Consider the following 24,522-nt stretch of genomic DNA (forward strand, 5'->3'; position numbering starts at 1 on the left):
ATTGGGACACAGCCTCTGACTGAGGAGAGCCAGCAGGCGTCTCACCTGTGCCTGCAGACCACAGGTGTGTTCACCTTTCAGCATAAAGTTCTTGCTGTGTCTCAATACACTGATCGGGTTCATTGATGATGTCATCAGTGTGTGACAATATCAAAACTGTTAGGCTGACGAAGACATTTTTCACGTGTGGCCAAAGGTGGAGCCAGCTGTTCCAGGAGGATGCAGTCACTGTGAGGCATGAAATAAAAACATTGAACCTCATTTTAATCCGTTTTTGTCTCATTTCTAAGAGTTTGATCATTCCAGACTTTACTTTATTTTGAAATGTCGGGATGTGTTGCTCATGAAAGAAACAATTTTTTCTCCAACTTTATTTCAACAGAATCTTCAACAAAAAGCAGAAAACTGCACGATGTAAAATTGTAGTGCAAAATTATGATACAGTGGAAGAGTATGTACAAATAAATAGGACAGAAATGCAGATTCAAACAGGGAAAGGCGAGAGACACCGTGAGATTATTAATGGTTTTAAAGCTTTCTTGTTGTAAGAGGAACAAATTGTTCCGATTCTGTCCTGAGAGTGGAGAAGTCACATTTATGGATGTGGAGTTTGATTAATGAGAGTCTCTCACTAAAGTCTAAACCAAAATACGTTTTGGTAGAAAAGATTTTGATAAGATGCTGTTAGAGATGAACGTAGTGACATGATTCCATAACAACTGAGTAAAGGTGAATTTTCCAAATAAAATCTCTTCACTTTGTTACTGACCTTTATCCAGTCTGCGTCCTCAACAAACTGAGACCAGAAAGAAACCGACTGAGGAGCAGAGGTCAGAGACGTAGAGCGTTAATTAAGTAGTTAGTTAACGAATGGATCAAAATTATAGATGAAATACAAACAATTGACCTACAGAATAAGGACTCAGGAAGATCAATACCATAAAAAGTGGGAGAAATGGACTGAGTACATAAACCCAACAGGATAAAGACCAACACACTGATAATGAGAAATGATCAAACTGTAGAAACAAGGAGATCCAACATGGGTTTGTTTTGTTATCCTACCTGTTGTATTTATCTTTTTGTTGTTGTTGTTTTGTTTTGTTGTTACCCCCCTGTATAATGTTTAAAGAAAACAATAAAAAGAAAGTAAAAAAAATAAATTCAGTTGAGTTGAAAAGATACCAAACAAGGCAATGGGGGAAAAATAAAATGAAACAATCTGAGGGTGAAATACAAACGTAAACTCAAAGGAGTCACAAATGTCCGGTTGTATTTCAGACCTCAGTGGGTTCATCCAACAAATCATGAAAAATGAGGTTTACATGTTTGTTCATGACGGTGCAGATTTCTGACATTTTGTGTAATTTAAGCTGCAACAATGTGACTGTTTTCTAACAAAAACAGTGAAACTTAAGTTAGACTTGTGTTTGTAAATGAAGCGCCCCATGTTGTGTAGCTTTCTGGAGTTTATACTTATTGGGCTACATATTTATTTATCATACAGGCTATACAGTACATAGCATCAAAACTCACATGTTTTATGTAACTAAAGTGTGTAATCATGTGGGCTACAGACAATGATTAAGTTATCGACTATATTTATATGAAAAACGTGCATACTTAAGAAAATCTCTCTAGATCCGCCCCTGGGCTGTAACATCTATCCGTGCGTTTGTCAGTTTTTACTTCAATTTAAGCTCTTTTGTCTTTTTTTTTTTTTTGGGCCGTCAGCTGACCCGTTGAAGTGGGCGTGGTTCTAACCGGAAGCTGACCTTTTTAAACCGGAAGCTGAGCTGTCGGTTGTGTTTTGGAAGTTGGTGGTCACGTGAGCTTCCGTCGTCATTGGGAGAGTGAGTCCAGACATGGCGGCGGAGCCTGCGTTCAAGGTAAAACATGATCGCGTTTCCGGGATTCTGCCGCGGAGGCCGGAGCTCCGCGGCGGGGAGAAGAGAGCTCCGTCCTGTCGGGCCGGGAGCTCTGTCCTCCGGCTCTGCGCCGCCGCTGCTCGGATAGCCACTGAGCTCACCGACCGCAGCTGCCTCGGGAGGCGGCTATCCGCCGGCCTCTGTCCGCCTCTCCGGCCCGGACGCTGTCTGCGGGCGGCGTAGGGCTGAGGGTCGGGGCTCTCAGGGGACAGGCTGGGTTAAGCTAGCGTGCAGTGGTCCCTGGGCGGACCGGTGAACCTCAGCAGACAGCTTCAAGTTTGCGTGATTGATCTCAGGGGAACCTGATTGATTTGTTTTGATTAGTATTGATCAGTGGTTTTATCTGAAGCTCTGATTGCGGGTGGCACAGGTGTGAACAGGTGTGCCACCTTCTCGCTGTATCGCAGGTTATTTTTCCCACAATGCCCTGAGTCCTCAGACGTCATGTGATGTGATCAGACTTCCTGCCTGCTGTATTGATCCTTCAGCTGACCTCACTGTGACTCTGCTCCACAGGTGATATTTGAACACGAGGGAGTCTTCCTCCATCCCAGCAGTGATGAGGAGATCGAGCCAGACTTCCTGGTTTCAGGAACCCTCCGGATCCTTGAAAAGGTAACAGTCCCGACACACTCTGGTATCGATTAGTCAGCCTGGTCATCGATTAAGTATCAGAATGTCTCTGCGATGGAACGACTTGAAGAGAAAAACATCCTCACACACCAGCAGCATGTTTGATACCAGGGCGATAACCTGATTGCTTAATCAAAGACCTGTTAAACTGCACATGATTGGCTGGAATAAAGCTCCGGTTTGTCACTGTTATTGATTGTTTATAGATCTATGCGATCGGAACAGAAGCGCTCTTTCTTCCTGAACGCTCCTGTGATTTGTTTGATTGATCGATGAAGTAATGTGTCAATGTGTGTCCTCGCCGTCAGGACGCCGAGATCGTGGTGGAGTATAGACCTCTGGAGGACGGCGTCGACCCCTCAAACATGCTCTGTGCTGGGAAGGTTTGTCCAAATACTCCCACTCAGTAGAGTTCAACTTTATTGACTCAAATTGAGTATCAACAAACCGAATTTCCTGATTTGATTACATTCAAACTTCAAAGTTTCCAAGAACAGATTTTTAAACAAACCAAAAAAAACATAAAAATTCATGTAAAGGTGATTTAAGAGTGTGTGTGCGCAGGACTCGAGCTCGGTGGTGGAGTGGGCTCAGTGTCCAGGGGACCGTCCACAGTCTCAGCAGCTGTTGGAGGCTCAGCTGAGCTACGAGACAGAGTGGGACATGGTGAACGCCGTGTCGTTCAGGAAGAGGCGGAGCTCCAACATGGAGGGTGAGCGGCTGCTTTAACCTGCTCGGCATGTTGGAATCACGTGACTCAGATTCAGAGACGATGAGGCAGCGATGAGGAATTTTAATGCTGTCGACTGCAGCCTAGCCTCGAGCTGCCGGGCTGCATCTGCAGGTCGTGAAGACTCTCAGCAGCCTGAGCCAGACGGGTGCATTGGCTGATCTGAGCTTTTATTTTGAAATCCCTGTTTTTTCTAATCCCTGCTTCCTGTCTCCAGGTTCTCTCAACAGCAGCCACGAGAGGAGCCGCTTGGCCTTCGCCTTCAGTGTCAGTGACCTCCGCTCCGTCACGGTGAGGGAGGAGGGCTGGACCTTCATCATCCTGCAGCTGAAGGACTCCTCCACCCCGCTGCCACATCTGCACTTCCACCAGGGTGGCAGCAGAGCGTTCCTGGACAGCCTGAGGAGGTTCGCTCTGCTCACAGAGTGAGTCCAGCGGTTGATGTTAAGCTCTGACCCCGCCCTCCACCTCAAGGAGGGCTGTTTTTTTTGTTTTTTGTTTTTTGTTTTGTTTTGTTTTTTTGGGGGGGGGGGGCTGGTCAGGTTCACATACAGATCAAGTTATTGGTGTTTGTGTCACAGACAGTTTATTCAAGTTACTCTCAGTCAGGAAGACATATAAATGTTACTCCACCTTGGGGTGGGGGCTGCGGGGGGATTTGGCGCCGGCGCCGCTCTCTCGGGTCATTTATATGCTAATGGCTGATTTCCACAGGCGTGCGGCAGCGTTCCCGTCCCTCTGATCCAAATATCGGGTGAGGCGGGGGCAGATAGCTGTTATTAAAGTTCTTATCAGGCTTCATAATGACGTCCCGCCCACGTGCTGCCTGCTGATTGGCTGATAGAATCTGTACACCCCAAAGAGACGAGCGCTTCCTCTGATGTCTGATTTGCCGCTCGCGCCGTGAATAATAAGCACCCGTTTGTTATCAGAAGGCCGGCGTTGATCCTGTGAGCTGTTACTGAGGTCACATGTTTCCTGTTTGCAGGTCTCCCAGCGACCACACGTGCCTGCTGGTCAGCACGCCAAACAAAGCTCTGTCGCAGTCCTTCGAGAACCTTCTGGACGACAACAACTTCGGCCTGGTTCACGTAAGAAGTTTAACCATCTCTCACTGCCAGCTGTTAGGCTCAAACATCTGGATTCACATGCACGCACACGCGCGCACACGGGGGTGCAACTATAGATTATTTGGTCGTCGATTAACCTGTCTGATTTCTCTTCGATTATTTGTGTGCTGAGTGCAGTCTGGGCAGGTGATGCAGCGATGCTGCCCCCACAGCTTCCTGTGGTGTACTGCAGGTACAAAAACACATTTATGAGGTTTTAGCATGCGACGTGTCAACGTCATGGAGTGCGGCGACGTGCGCACAGGGACTCTGTCGCACTGAAACATGCTGCACATAAAAGTGTGAGCATCACATGGTCCTCATAGTGAGTGAGGGGTTCAGCAGCTGTTACCATGGTGATTTAAACGGACACATTAACGTGTGATCTTCACGCAGATGTTTCTGTGGAAGCTGCTGTGCATCAGCGCATTTATTTCAAACTAAATAAATCTGTGTGTTGGTTTTGTGAGCGAGGTCGCTGCGGTGGGCTGTTGGCTGCTCTGGTTTCACACGTAGAATTCTGTCTGTGAAAACACGTCGTAGGATTTATTTTCAGATGACGTTTGGAGTCGTGCGCTCCATCTTGTTCCGGCGTCCGTCGGCTGATGAGCTCTGCGTTTGTCTCCTGCAGAAGTTCAAGCGGGACCCGTACGTCACCACGCTCGGCGGCTTCTCCAAAGTCACAAACTACTTATTCGACGCGCTGCGGGGGATGGAGGAGCAGCAACAGCGCCCCCCAGAGGAGGTGGCCGACCTGCTGGGCGAGGTCATCCCGGGGCTGGAGATCAACCAGCAGGAAGAGCCGGGCTTCGAGGTCATCACCAGGGTGAGGGGTCTAATGTGATTGGCTGTTAGGCAGACGCGTGGCAGCGGGTGTGTCAGCCGTGTGATGCTCTTTGCTCACCTTTGACCCCGTCAGATCGACCTGGGCACGAGGCCCGAGGTGAGCAGGAAGTCGCCGCTGACTGCAGACGACTGGGCGCGACACCAGGATGCAGACGGGAGGATGAAGGATGTCCCAGACCTGAAACACGCCGTCTTCAAGGGGGTACGTACGTGTCTGTGGGTGTGTCCAGCTCTGAACCAATCAGCTGACGTGATTCTTAGCAGCATCACTCATTTATTCAGTTTTGGGCTGTTTGATCTTCACTTTGGTTTTTATGCCTGAGTTTACTGTAAAGCACTCGTTGGTGTTTTGACCTGTGACACTGATTGAAACGAGCAGAGACCACGCCCTGACGCGTCTGTGTCGTCTGCAGGGTCTGTGCCACGCCCTCAGGAAGGAGGCCTGGAAGTTCCTGCTGGGGTATTATCCCTGGGAGAGCACGCACGAGGAGAGGAAGACCCTGCAGAGAGAGAAAACGTACACACACACACACACACACACACACACGTACACACACACACACACACCTGATTACCCTGACTGGTGTGTATATCATGTTAACATGAGGGGTGTGTGTGTGTGTGTCAGTGATGAATACTTCAGGATGAAGCTGCAGTGGAAATCTGTGAGTGAGGAGCAGGAGAGGAGGAACTCCAGACTGAGAGACTACCGCAGTCTGATCGGTGAGCAGCACCTCGGCTCAGGCCTTGTTTGGTTATTTGGGCGGGGCTCCTGATGGAGAGCAGTCCAGTGTAGCGGGTGGATGACGTCACATTTGAAGGTGTTTGTGATGTTTGATGTGCCAAAGAATCAGAAGCATTGATGAGCGATTGATTCTTGCTCTGATGCTGGAGATGATGTCAGCGTGGAGTCGGGTGCAGCAGGTGGGTGAGATCGTAACACTGTCGCCGGGATCAGATCTGAGGCGTTACCTGTAAAGTTAAAGGAGTTTTTACGTGTGAAATACTGCAGTACGGGGAGTGAACGCAGTACTTCAGTGAGGTACTCGAGTGAATGCTCAGTTACTGCCGCGGTGAGGTGGAGGGAGAGCTGCGGGAGTTGAGCAACGACCGCTTTGGTCTTCTGAGTTGGGTGGTACAGCTTGCCGTGAGGGGGTAAAGGTCAAAGGTCATGTGACGTATGTGTCTGCGCTCTCAGAGAAGGACGTGAACCGAACAGACCGAACGAACCGCTTCTACGAGGGCATCGACAACCCGGGCCTGGTCCTGCTGCACGACATCCTCATGACCTACTGCATGTACGACTTCGACCTGGGTGAGCGAACGCTTTGCCTCCGCAGGTACGGCGCCGCTTCCCGTTTCCTGGTCGTGACAGGAAGCTCTCTGTGTTGCAGGTTACGTTCAGGGCATGAGCGACCTGCTGTCGCCCATCCTCTACGTCATGGAGAATGAGGTCGAGGCTTTCTGGTGCTTCGTGGCCTTCATGGACCAGATGGTGAGTCTGATCTTTGCTCTGACAGCTCGGACGTTTAACCGCGTGCTGATTTACCGCCGTGTGTCCTGCAGCACGAGAACTTTGAGGAGCAGATGCAGGGCATGAAGACTCAGCTGATCCAGCTCAGCTCGCTGCTCAGGCTGCTCGACCTTGCCTTCTGGAACTACCTCGGTACGCCGCCTGCAGCTGTGCGTGTGTGTTTGCTGTGAATAGCGGCGGCTCTGAATGACTCCGCCCCCTCTGTCTGTGTCTCAGAGTCTCAGGATTCAGGATACCTGTATTTCTGCTTCCGCTGGCTGCTCATCAGGTTCAAGAGGGAACTGAGCTTCGTGGACGTGCTGCGGCTCTGGGAGGTTGGTGTCCTCCTGCGGGGTCGGAGGTGCTGACAGGTGTCGTTCTTCCTGTGGTCTCACGTGTGGTTCATCCTCAGGTGATGTGGACCGGGCTGCCCTGCGAGAACTTTCACCTGCTGGTGTGCTGCGCCATCCTGGACTCAGAGAAGCAGAAGATCATGGAGGAGAACTACGGCTTCAACGAGATCCTGAAGGTGAGCATCGCCCCAAAGCTGCCCGGAGATCTGTGCACACCTGAGATTGTTCACCGACCTGTGTGTTTCAGCACATCAACGAGCTCTCCATGAAGCTGGACATCGAGGAGATCCTGCAGAAAGCTGAGGGCATCTGTCTGCAGATCAGGAGCTGCAAGGTGAGTGCAGGGAGCGTCTTCTGTCATGGTACGTCCATCTGACCCCTCACCCTGACCTGTCTGCTCCTCCTCAGGACCTCCCTCGCCCTGTCGCCACCATCTTGGGCTTTGACATCGAGTCTCGCCGTGCAGGCTCGACCGATTGCGGCTTGGCGGCGACTTCCGGAGCAGCTCGGCGGGAGGTTGGCGTCTCCAACGGACACTCGAGAGAAAGCAGCTGCGAGCAGAGTGGCAGAGGGGCCTTTGTATCGTAGTGAAGAGTGGAGATGGACTGTGTGTGGGCGGGGTGAATCTGTGGCCCCGCCTCACTGGAGGAGGGTGTGTGTGTGTGTGTAAAGAGATTATTAAGAATCTTATTTTTGTAATTTCTTGTATCGTGCGGCTCTAATCGGGCATTCCTCCACTCTGAAGCCTCATTCATCCTGATGAAGAGGAGGTGGAGCCAACCAGTGACTGAGCAATCATTCACCTGTTGGCTCCGCCTCCTGAGTGTTACAGATATGTTAAAGATAGGGTTAGGGTGGAGCAGTTGTCTGGCTGTAGTTTGAATGAATGAGGCTTCAGATCCAGGAAGTTCTGCCAACAAGAGCCCTGATTGGCCATGCAGTGACAGAGGGAGGAGCTCTTTCTGTTGACAGGAGGTGCCTGTGTTCCTCTTCCTGTTGGCGCGCTGACGTTTTTCTCTGTACTGAGATCAGATTAAAGACTCCACGTCATCAGCTTCTGTCACCATGACGACGGCAAACAAACCAAAGAAATAAAGTTTGTTTCCTGCAGCGTGAAACCGTCTCAGCTGTGACATCTGGATCACACTCACACACACAGTTTCCTCTCAGGGTTGAAACACTGAATCTGGTTCATGTTGTGAGTGCAGACGACCTCAGCGTCCAGCATGGCTCCACCTGAGGAACGCTAACAGGTGGTGCAGTAGAGCTCTTTGGTCTGCATCGCCTGCCTGATGTAACGAGGACACAGCTCCGTAATGCTGTAGCCTTACCCAGGCACTAGGGGTGCAACGATACTGGTATCGATATTGAACCGTTCGATACAGTGCTTTCGGTTCGGTACGCATATGTATGAACAATACAACATTTGTAATTTATTTTATCAACTTTCCTTCTGACGATGCTGTCTGTGTTGAGCGCTCAGTGAATCTGTGTTCGACTACTCCGCCTAGGCTGCACTGTCGAGCGCAGATCCAATGAGCGCAGCACAAGCTAGCGAGACAGAAGTTAAGCTCCTTGCAACATGGCAACATGGACCTCCCCCACCCTCATTCAGATCTGGCGTTTGGAACTATTTTGGTTTTCATGTGACGTATGACCCTGAAGGTAAGCGCGTCATGGACTAAAGTAAAACAGTATGTTGGATGTGCCATGCAATGCTCAATTACATGGGTGGGAGCTAGTGCGTTAGCGCAGTTAACTCATTAACGTGTTGGCCGTCTAGCCCCATGCACGGGGCGATCCGCGGTAGCTCGTTAACGGAGATTTGCCGTGTTGTGGCGTTAACGTCATTTCAGATTAACGCTGACAGCACTAGTGGGAACACAACGAATATGACTGCACATTTACTCCGACATCATCCTAGTGCAAAGACAAGTGGAAGCAGACAAAACAACAAGCACGCATGCTACAAACTTCACCCGAGTCATTTAGACAGCCGTTAGCACAGGATTCTCCTTATGGGGACCTGATATGTTTAATATGCTGCTGAGAATATAGCCCAGAAGAAGCGTATAGTAGAGCTTTTATTTTGGAAAGAGACATTTCTCTGTAATAAACTCTTCCAAAGATGAGAGATTTCTCCATTGGATTTATTTTTTTACTTTGTTGTTTCAGCAACATTAAATTTAAAAACTGCACGTTTGAGTTAAAATATATATTTATAATTTTAATAAATGACAAATTAAAAAGCATGAACATTTTTTTTTGTATCGAAAAAATATCGAACCGTGACACCAAAGTATCGAACCGAACTGTGAATTTTGTGTATTGTTGCACCCCTACTAGGCACTGATGCCACAGGTGGCTGGGTGGAGTCCTGAGTGGTTCAGGGCCTCCACCTCCTGTAGACTCAATGATGTAGCAGCACACAGCCCTGAGGCCTGTCTGGGTCTAAAATCGCCTGCTGCTTGTAGTGAGGTGAAGTGGTGCAATACACCCTTTGCTCTTTAACGTGACGCATGTTGAAACTACAGGGTGCTGAAGGCGGACTACAAAAACTAAATCCTCTTCGATTTGTGGAGATGATATGAACGAGGCTGGTGTTGAGAGGAGGAGCGTCTGGGGTCGTATTCACCGACGTCAGCACAAACACTTCTTTGAATCCTGAGGCTCAGTTTGTCTGAAATCTGTGGTGTATGTGAGTCAAACACTCAGGATTTACCGAATACAATCAAACATCCTGCGCGTGTTGTGGTCGCTGCTGCTGGGACGGTTCAGCATACGGGGACACTGAGTCCGACTGCACCATGTTCACCTCCACCCACACACGCTGAACTTTGTCCTCATAAATATCAGCAGCTGTAGGTCTGCTTCCACCTTAAAATACGTTAAGGACTGAGTGCCATCTCTCTCTCTTATTGGAGCTGACCTGTCAGTAACCATGGAGACCACAGCTGGACACAGCATCGCAGCTCGTCACGGGAGGCCAGATTATTTACGATGATGCTCGCGCGGACGTTTTCGCTTTGTGTCACACGCAGAAGGAAAACACACCTGCAGGGCCAAGCTCCAATCAGAGAGCTGCGCCACTGCACAGTCAGAGTGGGAGGGGAGGTGGAGGGCAGCTGCTCTGCTTGCATCGATGTGAGGAAATGATTCGATTCATCTTCATAAATGTCACGCCTCCTCCCGTTTGCTCCAAATGTCACCTCAGCTGCTTTCATGCGACTGTCAGATATCTCCTGGCCTCCTCCTCCTCCTCCACCTCACCACCTCCCCCTCCTTGCCTCCTTAGATTGGAGAAGTTTGGTTTTAAAGGCGACGAGGAGGAGGAGGAAGATGAAGGTATCACCTGCAATCAGCTCATAAAGCCTCAGGAACAAAGCAGCCGCGGCTCCTCCCGATGCAGCTTTCATTTCCTGTGTGGCAGGAAATTGTCTCCGCACGCTGATAACCGCGGCTGCCATCATGGCCGTTTATCAGCCAACCATCAGCCGTCCATCACCTGCCCGCCCACAGGTTTAATAGAGGACTCCGCTCCTCTGTGCCCACAGCTGATGAAACCTCAAACTGAAGTTTAAGATCTGAAACGACCAATCAGAGCACGGCGCCATTCCAGACTCAAAGCTCATTAGGCCGAGAGCTGCAGATGTTTACAGTCGAACCAAACCACCCTCTCTGATGTCTGGCAGTCGGGGGGGCGGGGCCACAGCAGGATGTACAGGTGGGAATCATGTTTGATTTGTGGTCACATGACTTTCTGTGGGTGAAGGTCAGCTGTGTGACAGGATTTATGAACATAGGCAGGTATTTAAGGTGTGTGAGAGCAGGAAACACGCCCCTCACCTGCGGGAGTTGTATGGTCCGTCCAAGCCGGAGAGGGCGGAGCCGTGGAGCCTTTCTTACTCTTTATGTCCTACCTGTCACATGACACTCGACGTCAGCGGGAAATCGCTCAGGTGGGGTGACCAGGTGTGTCAGGGTGTTACGAGTTCAAATATTGAGGGTGAGCACAAAGACAACGATTGGTCCAGGAGAGTTAGGATGATTTAATGAACACACGCGTGGGGACATGAACACTGCACGCCGACAGCATCGATCTCCGCCCAACGATACACAAGCAGTTGTTTTCATAACATCAGGGTATTGTTTATGACGCCCCCTCACGCGTCAAACAGATACAACACATGCATACGTTTCAACACCACTAATGTTCTGTTGACGACTTTCGACACATTTAAAAGGACATCTTCTCCGTCTCGAGGCCAGGTGCTTCCTGTTAATAACTCTCGCTTATCTCCTGGAGCAAACTGTCCCTTAGGCAGACACAATTTTGCATCACAAGCTTTTGCAAACTATTATTTGAACTCTTACCTAAACATGAGTCTAACTACTGTGTGTGTGTGTCTCAACCTCCAAATGCACTCGGCCTCACCCCGCCCGTTGATGCTTCTGACCTTTTACCAGGCAGAAGCTCTCTGTCTCCTCTATTATCAGAAAACAAGGTCCTGACTCTGAAAACAGTATTTCTTATACCTCAGCAGTATCATGCATCATAAACAATATCATTCATTCACAATAAGCCAGCAGCCTAATGTAATGCAGTTTAACAAATGTAACTCAGGAGAATAATGCAAACTAAAACTACATAATAATTCACAGTCATTATTCAGGGGCATAACGTGGCATTAATATCACAATCTCACTGCTTTTAAACACGCAGGTCCCTGTGTGCGTGTGTGTGTGCTCCTTTAAACATCTTTGTGGGGACCAGTAATTGGGAGGACCAAATGGCGGTCCTCAGCTGTGGTTAGGTCATTGTTGGGGTCAGGCATTAGCTCCTATTGGTTAGAGTGAGACAGCAGGTAAAGTGTTACATCAGCTCAATGTCCTCAAGGAGATGTGAAAATGAGTGTGTGTTTGTGTTCAGGTGTGTCTCTGAGCTGCTATGTGTGCTCTAATGATGTCACTCTGCTGCCAAAGTCTCCGCCCACCTGGAGACTGCTGTGGGTGGAGCTTACCCCCCCTCCCCCTCCTGGGGGAGTATTTTTGAGGAGGCGGGTCGGCAGCGGCTCACAGCTCCAGCAGCATCAGCAGCAGTATCCTCCTCTTCGTCCTCCTGAGCGGCGGCAGAGCGACAGGCTGGAGTCCTGGTACTCGTACACTCACTGGTTCCCGATGGCGTCGGGCCACGTGATGAAGGACGATGGCGAACCCATCCCCAGGATGCAACCGGCTATGATGATGTTCTCCAGCAAGTACTGGTCGCGGCGCGGGCTGTCGCTGGACTCGGCCATGTTTGACCAGCAGCATCAGCGGCAGCGGCACACCGGCGGACAGATGGTGAGGAGTCTTCATCCTCCTCCTTTTAGACTAACTGGGTACTTTTACTCGAGTACTGTAGCTGAGAGCAGCTTCAGGACTTTATTGATTGCTGATCAAGAGAAGATAATAAGAAACTCTTTATTTCTCAAATTCTGCTCCAAAAATTCAAAGTCAAACTAATTATTTCTACTTTTAGTACTTTTTTACTTGAATTGGCTCATCACACAACCTTCTTGCTGAAGAGCCTTTGAGCAAGGCAGTAATCCCATCAGCTCAGAATATTCATCCAGGCAGCAGAAACAGATCAAACGATTTAAAAAGAACTGCCCAGAGCGATCAGATCAGTAACTGAAGATTCATCTCCACACTCTAGTTCGACCCTCTGCTTTATGGAGGAACAAATGTGCCAAAAGAAATCTACAGGAACTAATGAATCTGACATGAATTTATGTTACAGAGTTCTTTCTGTGATACTCGTTATTTACATTCACTTTAATTTATTTATTCCTTTTATTTCTGTTTTATCTCTGCACCATTCTCTCTATTTACATCTTTTTCTAATGGCAGGAAATCTGTCAAAGAAAAGCAGAAAAACAAATGCAAATACAATTTAAACCCTAGCATGAAACGGTCAGCCTAAAGTGATGTTTCTGGACTGTATTTAAGCAATATTTCTTCTTTTTCTCTGGGCCAACATGAAAAACCTGCAGTCAGGCTGATGGCTCTGCATCGTTTACATCACACGTTAAATATTCCCTCCATGCAGCTTTGCAGGCGGCATTTTCCTGCCAGTCGGCTCACAGGGATCGAAGTTCGTCCACGAAAAACAAAAACCGTCCACAATCCAGACACTGAAGAAGAGCGAAAGATAATGTCCAGGCTCAGCATGAGGTAAAGAGTAGACTCAGAGTACACACTCAGAGTTGTGTGTCCGTGCTCACTGTGGGGTCTTTGCTGTCAGAGTTCTGGGTAAGCAGCGTGTCGTCGGTTGCTAGGCTATGGGCTGTTTGTCCGAGCATCCGTCGGCAGCTCCACATCTTTATTTCATGACGCTAACAGCTGTCAGAGCAAGCTGCTTCACGCCGTTGCCACCGTGTGTTTGAACAGCAGTTCTGGGGAAATTTGTCGCCGTCTGCATCAGATAACGCTCCACGCCTTTATGAGGCCGGCCTATCAGAGCAAGCGATCATACTGATGGCGTTACTGAGAGGAAGTCACCCAACCAGAAACAGAACTGTGCTTTAGTTTACGCAGTGGAAACAAAAGCACGCAGGTAAAAAGGTTTAGGGTGGAGAAAAGGCTCCATCAGCTGATGAAGGTCAGGTGGCCAGCAGACACACTGGTACAGTTTAAATTCATTCACAGCAGCAGAAGCACCTCAGCCTGACTCCCGCTCAAACACTGCCCCCTGCTGGTGGGAGTCTGAGCTAAATCTGCACAGGACACAGACGACTCACCCTCCTCTGTCACTCCGACCCTCTGCATGTTCCCTTCACTGCATCCATGAACCTCCTCTGAGCTCTTCTCCTCCTGCCTGCAGCTTCTCCCTTCACCTTTCCTCCTCTGCACAGGCTCAGACCATCTCAGCCTCTCTGAGTCTGAGCCGTTCCCCTGATGACAGGATTCTGTCCACACTGCTCACTTCCAACAAACATCTGAGCATCTCCACATCTCCAAACCCCTGACACTCTTTCTCCACCCACTCCACCCTGCCTGCACGCTCCTCTTGGACCTGGAGGTGCTGCTTCCTGTCCCGTTGGACTGAGGGCTGACTCACTGTCGCCCCCTCAGGTGCAGGGTGGCATTAAAATCCACAGGAAAGGTGAAGGGAGAAGCTGCAGGCAGGAGGAGAAGAGCTCAGAGGAGGTTCATGGGAGGGCCTAATGAGCAGGGGCGGATCTAGAAGGGTGGCAAGGGGTGGCAAGTGCCACCCTAAAATGATCCCTTGCCACCCCAGTTTTGCATATGACAGTGTTGTTTATTAAAGTAAGAGCATTAACAGTTTGAGCGTAGTTACAGTCAGCAGTGAATATAAATGCTAAAACTGAAAATATTGCATAGTGTCCCCCCTGCACCAGTAACAAATGGTTCAGCCCATAGCAGGACCGGCTTTTTTCTTGTTTTCAGCAGCAAGCGATGCTCATGATCGTGCCAGAGCACATTTTGAACAACACCATGGGAATTTTGGATTTTACACAGGTGGGTGGATGTTACACTGTGGAAATGGAAGGAAGGTGAGTGTTATTAACCCTCTGTGGTCCACGGACACGCTGCACCTCCAGATCACATGACTGATGTAAGCTGACACAGCAACAAGCTGCAGCCACGCTGAGTCTCTGTTTCAGCCACATTGAAAGTTCGGACTTCAAAGTTTTTAAATTTTAATTACAGGCCAGTAAATCCAGAGTTATGATCATATATATCAGCCACGCTTCGTTCTAAATACTGTCGTCACGTGTGTGTTTTAAGCGTTTTGTAAGGACAGCACGAAAACAGGAAAGAAAGGAAAAAAGCCACCTCTTTCTTATTGGTGGAAAAATGCACCATGTCGACCAATTAAAAAAAAGTCAACATGTGGGATTTGGTTGTTTAGGAAGAGGGAAAAGTTTGGGGAGTGACGGTAACAGGGCGAGCGAGACAGAGCGAGAGAGAGAGTTTAGATGTGGCAGATTTGTGACGTTTAGTGTGTTGTGTAGTCGTTCTGTTGTGTAGTCGTTTTGTTTAGTGTGTCAGTGAGGGCGCTAATGACTGTCAGAGGCACATTTGCAACGTAAACACTGTCACTAAGTAGAAAACCAGCGGAGTGATACACCTGCTGTTGTCGGGCCTGCAGGTTTGTCCCTGTGCTCTTCTGTCTTTTGGTGGACAAACTTGTTTTTACTGGCACACATCATTTGTGGGGCATCTTATTGCCACACCTGATTGTTCTCTCATTTTAGTTTTAGTAATATTTTTAAATGGTTGTAGAAAATGAAACAAACGGTGTATTGGCTGCATTTTTAGATAAATAGTTGTTTATGTTTATAAAATGTACGTTTTATATTTGCATTTCAAGTTATAAACATTTACCCAACATGTCTGTGTTGGACATAAACAACGTAAACTCAAAGGAGTCACACATCGCCGGTTGTATTTCAGACCTCAGTGGGTTCATCCAACAAATCATGAAAAATGAGGTTTACATGTTTGTTCATGACGGTGCAGATTTCTGACATTTTGTGTAATTTAAGCTGCAACAATGTGACTGTTTTCTAACAAAAACAGTGAAACTTAAGTTAGACTTGTGTTTGTAAATGAAGCGCCCCATGTTGTGTAGCTTTCTGGAGTTTATACTTATTGGGCTACATATTTATTTATCATACAGGCTATACAGTACATAGCATCAAAACTCACATGTTTTATGTAACTAAAGTGTGTAATCATGTGGGCTACAGACAATAATTAAGTTATCGACTATATTTATATGAAAAACGTGCATACTTACTGCATTTGAATCATGTAACCACATGTAACCACCTGCATGAGTGTTTGGGGGGGGGGAGGCTTTGATTTTGCCACCCCATTTGATTTCTTTGCCACCCTAAGAAAATTTCTCTAGATCCGCCCCTGCTAATGAGACCTCCATCGCATAGTCAGAGGCCTGATTGGTGGATGCTTCTAAACATCTGTTTTGGCTCTCGGCGAAGGCGGTCGCACTTTTCTCCTCTCCTCCTCCTCCTCTCCCTTAGCTTCCCTGCTTAGCCTCTTATGTCCTTGTCTAGTCTCGTGTTTTTTGTATTACTTTTCCCTGGAACAGTCTCTCACAGTCTGTTCTCTAAAACCTAAAAGAGGAATTATGGATTTGATCAACTGGTCTCTGAATGCAATTGACACCCCTTCTCAACGAGAAGTCTGGGCTCGGGTGAGCCTGAGTGCTGAAGATATCTACCTATTCGGAACCATGATAACAGGGTTCTTGCTGATCGGAGCTGGCTTGGCCCTGACTTATGGAAGAATTAAGGAAGCGGAACCGGCTGTTCAAACCCCCACAAGGCTGCCCGCTGGGATTGGAACGATGGGACGAGGCGTGAGTTTTTCAAAATGGGCTCATTGAGTGCAGCATGGATAAGATCTTGGAGAACGCACGGCTGCCATGAATACTCAGAACAAGACCTCTGAGTGAAAAACTGGATTACATCTGGAGGGGCTCGCTCGAATAACACCTTTGAGCGCAAATTGGATCACATCTTGGGGAAGTGCACTGCAGTCGTGAGTTCTCAGAACCTGCTCTTTGAGCAAAAGAATGACAACATCATGGAGCGTAAGTAACATCATAGAGCCTCCCCATGATGGTATCAAACTTCTGTTCCGTGGTGTTGTCATTCTTGTGATTCTGAGACCCCACAACTGCAGTGAGCCGTTCTGCGATGTGTTCCAACTTTCGCTCAAGGGTCTCATTTTGAGCAGGCCTCTCTTTGATGTATCCCAATATATGCTCAATGGTGTTATTGAGTCTTCACGGCAGCTGTAAGCGTCTCCAAGGTGTTAGCCATGCTGCGTTCGTTGTGAGAGGTCGCGCCTCGTCCCATCGCTTCGATTCCAGCGAGCAGCCTTGGGGGGGGGTTTGAACAGCTGGTTCTGCTCTCATAATTCTCCGATAAGCCAGGGCCAAGCCAGCTCAGATCAGCAAGAACCCTGTTATCATGGTTCCGAATAGGTAGATATCTTCAGCGTCCTCGATCGACAGTCCCGCCAGGCACATGATCCTCCGATTCTGCCACCCGTCCATCGTGTATCCGGCAGGGAAAGTCCCTCCAGGGCACTCGGGCTCTCCCGAGCCCAGACTTCTCGTTGAGAAAAGGGTGTCAATAGCATTCAGAGACCAGTTGATCAAATCCATAATTCCTCTTTTAGGTTTTAGAGAACGACAGTGAGAGACTGTTCCAGGGAAAGTAATGCACACGAGACAAGACAAGGACACAAGAGGCTAAGCAGGGAAGATAAGGGGAAGGAGGAGAGGAGAAAAGTGCGACCACCTTCGCCAAGAGATAAGCACGCACTCATCCCCCTCCCTTTCCAAACGCCTTCGATGCTTGTTTCCTGCGGGGGAACACGGCGGGTCTGTGTGCCGCGCTGGAATGGTAGCGCTGTGCAGGGCGGCTGCTGTGTTCGCTTCAGATTACTCCTCACCCCCCACCCAATCCTGTGGCTTGTCATGTCTTTCACAGAGTTGTACTGTGGACATTTATGTGCTTTTTGTGCAGAGGAGTTTTTTTGTTTCCTGTTCTTGTGCTGTCCTACCATGGAAGCACAGCATGAGTAGAGGTCTCTTTTTTTCCTCTTGTACTTTCCCATTGTAGTGTATATTTCAGTGTTTTTCTGTAACGCTACCGATCTCCGACTTGTATCCCCATGTGATGTCTTTGTTGTGTGTGTAAGCTTGGGGGGGGGGGGGGGGGGGGCGGTCCCATTTCACTGCAGGGCAACCTTCATGTGGCGAATAAAGCTTTGATTGATTGATTGAAACGCTTCATTTTGTCACAATAACCTCACGTTCTTTGTCATGTTTGTGTTGTTGCTGTCAGTCGAGGCGTCCGTCCTTCTGTCCCATCAACGAGAAGCCGGACAAAGAGGGCACAGAGGATTCTGGGAAAACGGCAGTGGTGTTTTCTCTGAAGAACGAGGTCGGCTGTCTGGTCAAAGCTCTCAGACTGTTTCAGGTCAGGAAGCCCTCAAAAACAGATCACGCCTGAACCTCTGCCCCACCTCCATCTTCACCCTCTCTGTCCTCGCGTCCTCCTGCAGGAGAAGCACGTGAACCTGAACCACATCGAGTCTCGGATGTCGAAGCGAGTTCCTAACGAGGTGGAGATCTTTGCAGACTGCAGCTGCAGCAAGAAAGAGTTCAACGAGCTGCTGGAGCATCTCAAAGACCACGTCAACATCGTGTCCTTCAATACGCCAGCACATGTGTGGTGTGCTGAAGCAGGTATGAGCGCGCTCAGGCGCACACCTGGATTTCTGGAGGCTTTCTGCTTTTGTCTTAACAGCTACTGCTTTAGTTTTAGTCAACTAAATGTGATGCGATTACAGCAGACGTAATCTGAAGTTGATTCAGTGACTCAAATCTAAAATGTAAAATTTGTGTTTTGAGCGGTGAGTGATTCTCCACGATGTTTACAAAGACCGCGTCTCTTCTTCTCTCCCTCTTCTGTTACGTTTTCATGGGAGTGGGCTGAACCGCCCCTCCCTCGTTGTTTATCAGGAGCAGATGGAACGCTGCACAATGAGGTCACTTCCGATTGGATCACTTCACACTCACCCCACCTTTTCTGTAGTACCTGATTAGTTCTGATTGGATCTCTTCATCTTGTTTTGACTAAAGTGGCCAGTTTCTAGCCACGTGCATAAAACGGCAAAGGTGGAGGAGAAGAGAAGTCGTAGGTGTTCACGTGCCGTGGAGCGATATTTAAATGACCACGCCTGTTTTACCACTGGAGAAGGCGTCCCCTTCACCAAAGAAACAAAAACAGGAAGGAAAGAGACTATGTCTTCGACATCTAAGCAAAATCATATTGTCTTCCTCCGCAGCTCAAGTTCATCTCCTGAGCTGAAGTCAGGGAGCTAATACATGAAAACATGCATAAACTCGCTCATTCATTCCTGATATTGTCACATTTTGCCAGTTAGTGTCCTAAAAATCACACTTTTCCCCTGATAAACAGTTTTGACATTTTCACATTGTAAAAGAGCAGCTAACACAGGCTAACAGAGGCTAAAAAAACAGCCAACACAAGCTACTGCAGCTAACAGAGGCTAACAAAGCAGCCAACACAAGCTAAAAGCAGCTAAAACTGTAGCTAACAGAGGCTAACAGAGGCTAACAAAGCAGCCAACACAAGCTAAAAGCAGCTAAAACTGCAGCTAACAGAGGCTAACAGAGGCTGAAAAAGCAACCAACACAAGCTAAAAGCAGCTAAAACTGCAGCTAACAGAGGCTAACAGAGGCTAAAAAAGCAGACAACACAAGCTAAAAGCAGCTAAAACTGCAGCTAACAGAGGCTAACAGAGGCTAAAAAAAGCAGCCAACACAAGCTAAAAGCAGCTAAAACTGCAGCTAACACAGGCTAACAGAGGCTAAAAAAGCAGACAACACAAGCTAAAAGCAGCTAAAACTGCAGCTAACACAGGCTAACAGAGGCTAAAAAAAAGCCAACACAAGCTAAAAGCAGCTAAAACTGCAGCTAACACAGGCTAACAGAGGCTAAAAAAAGCCAACACAAGCTAAAAGCAGCTAAAACTGCAGCTAACACAGGCTAACAGAGGCTAACAAAGCAGCCAACACAAGCTAAAAGCAGCTAAAACTGCAGCTAACAGAGGCTAACAGACACTAACAGCAGGTAGTGGACAACACTGTGAAATGAAAAGCTATCATACAGAATGTAAAGGTTTGACAGGCCGCAGTGTTTAAGCGTTGTGAGACTTCTCTGTGTTCTTCTCAGATGAAGACGAGGTTCCCTGGTTTCCCATGAAGATCTCCGAGTTGGATCAGTGCTCTCACAGAGTGCTGATGTACGGGTCCGAGCTGGACGCCGACCATCCCGTGAGTCGTTTCAGTTCAACTTTATTTATAAAGAACAGCTCACAGATGCCTGCAACGTGAGTTCATCTTGCATTCGAGACAAAGAGGGGGCCAGACTGCAGTGTTTAGGGCCTTTGTGTGCAGGTCAGGGTGTTAAGTTTCTCCTTCGGGTCTTCGGGCTCATCTCTGAGTTCACCTCTGGACCTCCTATAGCTGTTTTCATTCAAGAGGAAAACTTTAACTGAGTCTGCAGCTGTCCAGCCTGTAGGTGGCATAGATCAGGAAGTGAGACCTGCAGAATGAGTTCCTCCCCACAGGTTGAGGTGCTGAGTTCAATGTGCTGCTCATCTGCCCCCTCACGTGGAAGAGGCGGGGCTTTTTACACACACCTGCCCGCTCTTCGATCCACACAAAATAAATTCGTCTTTGGGGCTTCGACACACTGGAGGAGGTCCAGCTAACGTGTCAGATGTCAGCCTTTCTTGGTGGGACGTACGAGTGGCAGCAAAGCTGCGAGCAGCCCATAGGTGCACGCAGAGGTGGCAGAAAGCTGGGCATGATGGGATATCTGTACTCTGACTGTGTGTCCTCTTCCTTCCTGTCAGGGGTTTAAAGATAATGTTTATCGCCAGCGCAGGAAGTACTTTGTGGAAGTGGCCATGAATTATAAGTTGTAAGTATGTTCGTCCGTTCGTCGTGTTTTCTCGTGTTTCACCTCTCACGTGTTTCACGTCTCGCGTGCCCCTCCCCCCACAGCGGGCAGCCCATCCCTCGTATCGAGTACACGGAGGAGGAGGTGAAGACGTGGGGCGTGGTGTTCAGAGAGCTGACCAAACTGTATCCGACTCACGCCTGCAAAGAGTACCTGAAGAACCTGCCGCTGCTCACTGAGCACTGTGGCTATAGAGAGGACAACATCCCGCAGCTGGAGGACGTCTCACTATTCCTCAGAGGTACGTCTCTCTGAACACGTTCACCTGGACTCAGGTGACCCATGAGTCACATTACAGATTCCAGAAGTTCTGCTGAAACACGAAGCGCTGTTGGTGGCTGCCCCGCCTCTTTGATGACATAATCCCTCCACGGTGATGTTTTTTGATGGATGAGAACGGGCCAGAGCTGAACAGGATGATGACCTCACTTCCTGTGTGGCTTCCTGTGTGTTTCAGAGCGCTCTGGCTTCACCGTTCGCCCGGTGGCAGGTTATCTGTCTCCCAGAGACTTCCTGGCTGGTTTGGCCTACAGAGTCTTCAACTGCACTCAGTACATCCGGCACAGCACCGACCCGCTCTACACCCCCGAGCCGTGAGTACCTCCACCTCACATCCACCTTTCATCCATCTCTAGTTTGATGAGTTTGATGATTTCCAGCTCAGCATCACGCAGACAAAGAGGTGAAATCCACTCTGTGTATTCAGTAGTTGTAGTGATCCATCTTTCCTCCTCCTCCTCCTCTCAGAGATACGTGTCACGAGCTGCTGGGTCACGTCCCCCTACTGGCTGATCCAAAGTTTGCCCAGTTCTCTCAGGAGATCGGTCTGGCCTCCCTGGGAGCGTCTGACGAGGACGTTCAGAAACTCGCCACAGTGAGTTTCATCATCATGGTAACGCTGCAGAGGTTCGAATCCAGCTGTGGGAGGTTTACGGAAGACTTAGGATAAAAGAAATTGAAATAAGCCAGTAAAATAATAAATAAATATCTCTTTAAGAGTAATGGTACTAAAAATAGCAGCTGTATGAGATTAAATATTTTACACCCTATTACACGTTAATTATATTAATTTCGAAAATTATTTCTTCATGTTTTGTTTGAGAACGATGAGAGTCCTATTCTCACCTTATGTAATGATGAAGTGTCACCTGATGGTGGCGCTAGAAGAACATGTTTCATCACCAACATGTTTTAACTTTACAGCATCACTTTAAAGTGGATCTGTTCTGTTAGAGTAACAGAGTAAAAGTACTCAGTTACTTTGAAGCCCTGTAACTCAGTACAAAACAGAATCAACAACGCAAAGACATGCGCTCTAGAGACTCAGTTTCACACAGTTTTTTATAGTCATACATCTCCATGACATCACAGAGATGGGACAGAAGCCCCACCCAGCTGCTGCTCAGAGCTTCTGTTTGTGAGGGTTAGCGTGGTTACACCCCCTGTGGTGCAAAATGATATTACATGAAAGCACAGGCCATCTGAACAGCTGATGTCTCTAACACAGAGGTTTGGACATGATGCCATAGAAACCAGTTTTTAAAGGAACCAATCAGTGATCAATCAGTGATGGAGCCTCGTGTGTTTCAGTGTTATTTCTTCACCATCGAGTTCGGACTGTGCAAACAGGACGGTCAGCTGAGAGCTTATGGAGCCGGTTTACTGTCGTCTATTGGAGAGTTGAGGGTAACACACACAATGCACATACGCGCACGCACACACAGACGCACACACGCACGGTGGAAGTGATGTTTGTCTGCTGATGTTTTTCCCAGCATGCCCTGTCTGAAAAGGCATGTGTAAAGATGTTTGACCCGAAGACGACCTGCAACCAGGAGTGTCTCATCACCACCTTCCAAGAGGTTTACTTCGTGTCGGAGAGCTTCGAGGAGGCCAAGGAGAAGATGAGGTAAGCAGCGAGTAGTCACTGAACGCATCGTGAATGTTTTAAAGTCTGAACAGGAACTAAACTCCTGCCTGGACCGAGCCCGCCGTGACTTCCTGTGCGTGCGTGCTTCCTTTCCCGCAGAGAGTTTGCAAAGACGATAAAGCGCCCGTTCTCGGTGTACTACAACCCGTACACTCAGAGCGTCGACCTGCTCAAAGACACCCGCAGCATCGAGGACGTGGTGCAGGACCTGCGCAGCGACCTCACCACTGTGTGCGACGCCCTGGGGAAGATGAACACCTATATGGGCATCTGAAGCTGGGGACGCACCACCAAGCTTCTGCAGAACATCAGCCGCCATCACGCGTCCATCTACGCCTCTGAGTCCAATGTAGCAACCACAGGAAGTTATTAGCTATCATACCGGCTCATAGTCTGTATCACAGCGCCACGAATCCATCAATGACGACTTACTGACCAGGTCAAAGGTCACCGAGACCATGCCCAAGCATCTGCAGGTGTTTCCTCATGAAGGCAGATCCAGGACGAGGAACGCTCCCTGTAAGGCTTCCCACGCCGATCCAAAGCTGCGTTCACACGAACCACAGAGCAAAGTTTCACCTCGCTGTGTGCAGCATTCACGTCCCCGTGTTGCTCCGTTTGACTGCCTGCAAAGAGTCAAAGGCCTGTTTTTGACACTTTCAAGCCGTCTACGTTCGTCTGAATCCCGTCTCTTTCGCTGCATTTCGGGCTGAACTGCTGAAAAGCATGGCGGCGGTTAGCTCAGTACGATCAGCTCATCAGAGCAAGATGTCGTGAGTAAGAAGGATGTCCAATAAGACCCTCGCACATTGACTCACCTCTTTCAAAACCCCCTTCAGCCAACCGCCATCCATCGTAGAAATGAACTTTTGGTAAATTTTTGCCTCGACAACTTGTTTCTCCTTTACTTTGGCGCCAAACTGCACAGGCAACCATGGCACTCTCTCAGCTGTGTGATGGATCCACAGTTTGGCTCAAAGTGAACAAGAAGCGAAATCGTGCGACTCCCGCCTCATTCGCGTTGCGATTCCTCTGGCGTCCGTCTGAGCTCTCGCCATACTTCCTGCCAGCAGGATTGGGTGAATACATTGTTTATTGGATCAAAACGCATTCGCCTCTCTTCTTGTTGTCTCGTTTTCGATGTCACAGCGTGAAAGCTTCCCTTCGTGCTTGGTGTGAACGCTCCGTCTGAAGGTCCTCCCCTCTGATGAGCTTTGAGGTCTCGTGACTATAGAGCATCAGTGAGTCATGTGATCTGACTGAGGGTTTGTGTGATTTGTGGACTGAACAGGCGGCGCTCTCAGCTGATTGGCCGCGGCTGACTGAACTTCCTGTGCTCCTGTGTTGCTTCTGTACACGCCTGTAAATGATGGACCATTAAAGCTCCCGAGTGTCGCAGGTCTCTGTGTCTTCATTTTTACCTGCAGTGAGAGCATCATGCCTGCACGAGCAGAGGGCGTCCGACGGGTGGGGCTACCTGTGGTTTTAGTCCAAGGTTACAGTCTGCTGAAGTCCTCTGACACTCACCCCCACCATGGTACAAACTCAGTGTGTCATCCAGATGTTTGTGGGTGGGGAACAGCTGGGGGCTTTAGGGTGTTCGAGAGATGTTTGACTTTTAACCGAGACTCAAAGTCATTCCATCAGAATTGGCTTTTCAGTGAGTTTGTGTCGGTGGGACGTGATCCTGTTTCCAGGCTTCATGGCCCCATGCCCAGCTTTAAGCCAGGTTTGAATCTGCTGCTCGTAGAAAGGAGAAGTGCCCTCTCTCTTTTAACCATGTTCAGACAGAGTGCAGGACGAAGGAGATGAGATGTGGAAGTACTTCAACTTTGTTACTGGGAACTTATGAAGAAGAGAATAAACATGAAACTAAGGTTAG

At 48.6% G+C, this 24,522-nt stretch overlaps 2 protein-coding genes across 2 annotated transcripts; both read left to right on the top strand.

The window, feature by feature from the left end:
- The first annotated feature begins 1,742 nt into the window (after positions 1–1,742).
- Positions 1,743–8,609, top strand: tbc1d15 (TBC1 domain family, member 15). The gene is made up of 17 exons (XM_080863934.1): positions 1,743–1,889; positions 2,445–2,543; positions 2,870–2,944; positions 3,126–3,273; positions 3,509–3,716; positions 4,280–4,382; positions 5,032–5,226; positions 5,320–5,448; positions 5,660–5,763; positions 5,875–5,969; positions 6,445–6,561; positions 6,641–6,741; positions 6,813–6,912; positions 6,997–7,094; positions 7,172–7,288; positions 7,360–7,446; positions 7,521–8,609. The coding sequence occupies exons 1-17, from the start codon at positions 1,866–1,868 to the stop codon at positions 7,698–7,700; spliced, it is 1,980 nt and encodes a 659-aa protein (XP_080720060.1). The 5' UTR covers positions 1,743–1,865; the 3' UTR covers positions 7,701–8,609.
- Positions 8,610–8,691: 82 nt separating this feature from the next.
- tph2 (tryptophan hydroxylase 2 (tryptophan 5-monooxygenase)) lies at positions 8,692–24,040 on the top strand. Its single transcript, XM_080863944.1, has 11 exons — positions 8,692–12,455; positions 18,002–18,136; positions 18,222–18,405; positions 19,919–20,019; positions 20,604–20,671; positions 20,755–20,951; positions 21,168–21,303; positions 21,458–21,584; positions 22,301–22,396; positions 22,486–22,619; positions 22,740–24,040. The coding sequence occupies exons 1-11, from the start codon at positions 12,021–12,023 to the stop codon at positions 22,912–22,914; spliced, it is 1,788 nt and encodes a 595-aa protein (XP_080720070.1). The 5' UTR covers positions 8,692–12,020; the 3' UTR covers positions 22,915–24,040.
- The last annotated feature ends 482 nt before the right edge of the window (positions 24,041–24,522 follow it).

The sequence above is a fragment of the Rhamphochromis sp. 'chilingali' genome (genome assembly GCF_963969265.1).
Source record: "Rhamphochromis sp. 'chilingali' genome assembly, chromosome: 2".
NCBI lineage: Eukaryota > Metazoa > Chordata > Actinopteri > Cichliformes > Cichlidae > Rhamphochromis > Rhamphochromis sp. 'chilingali'.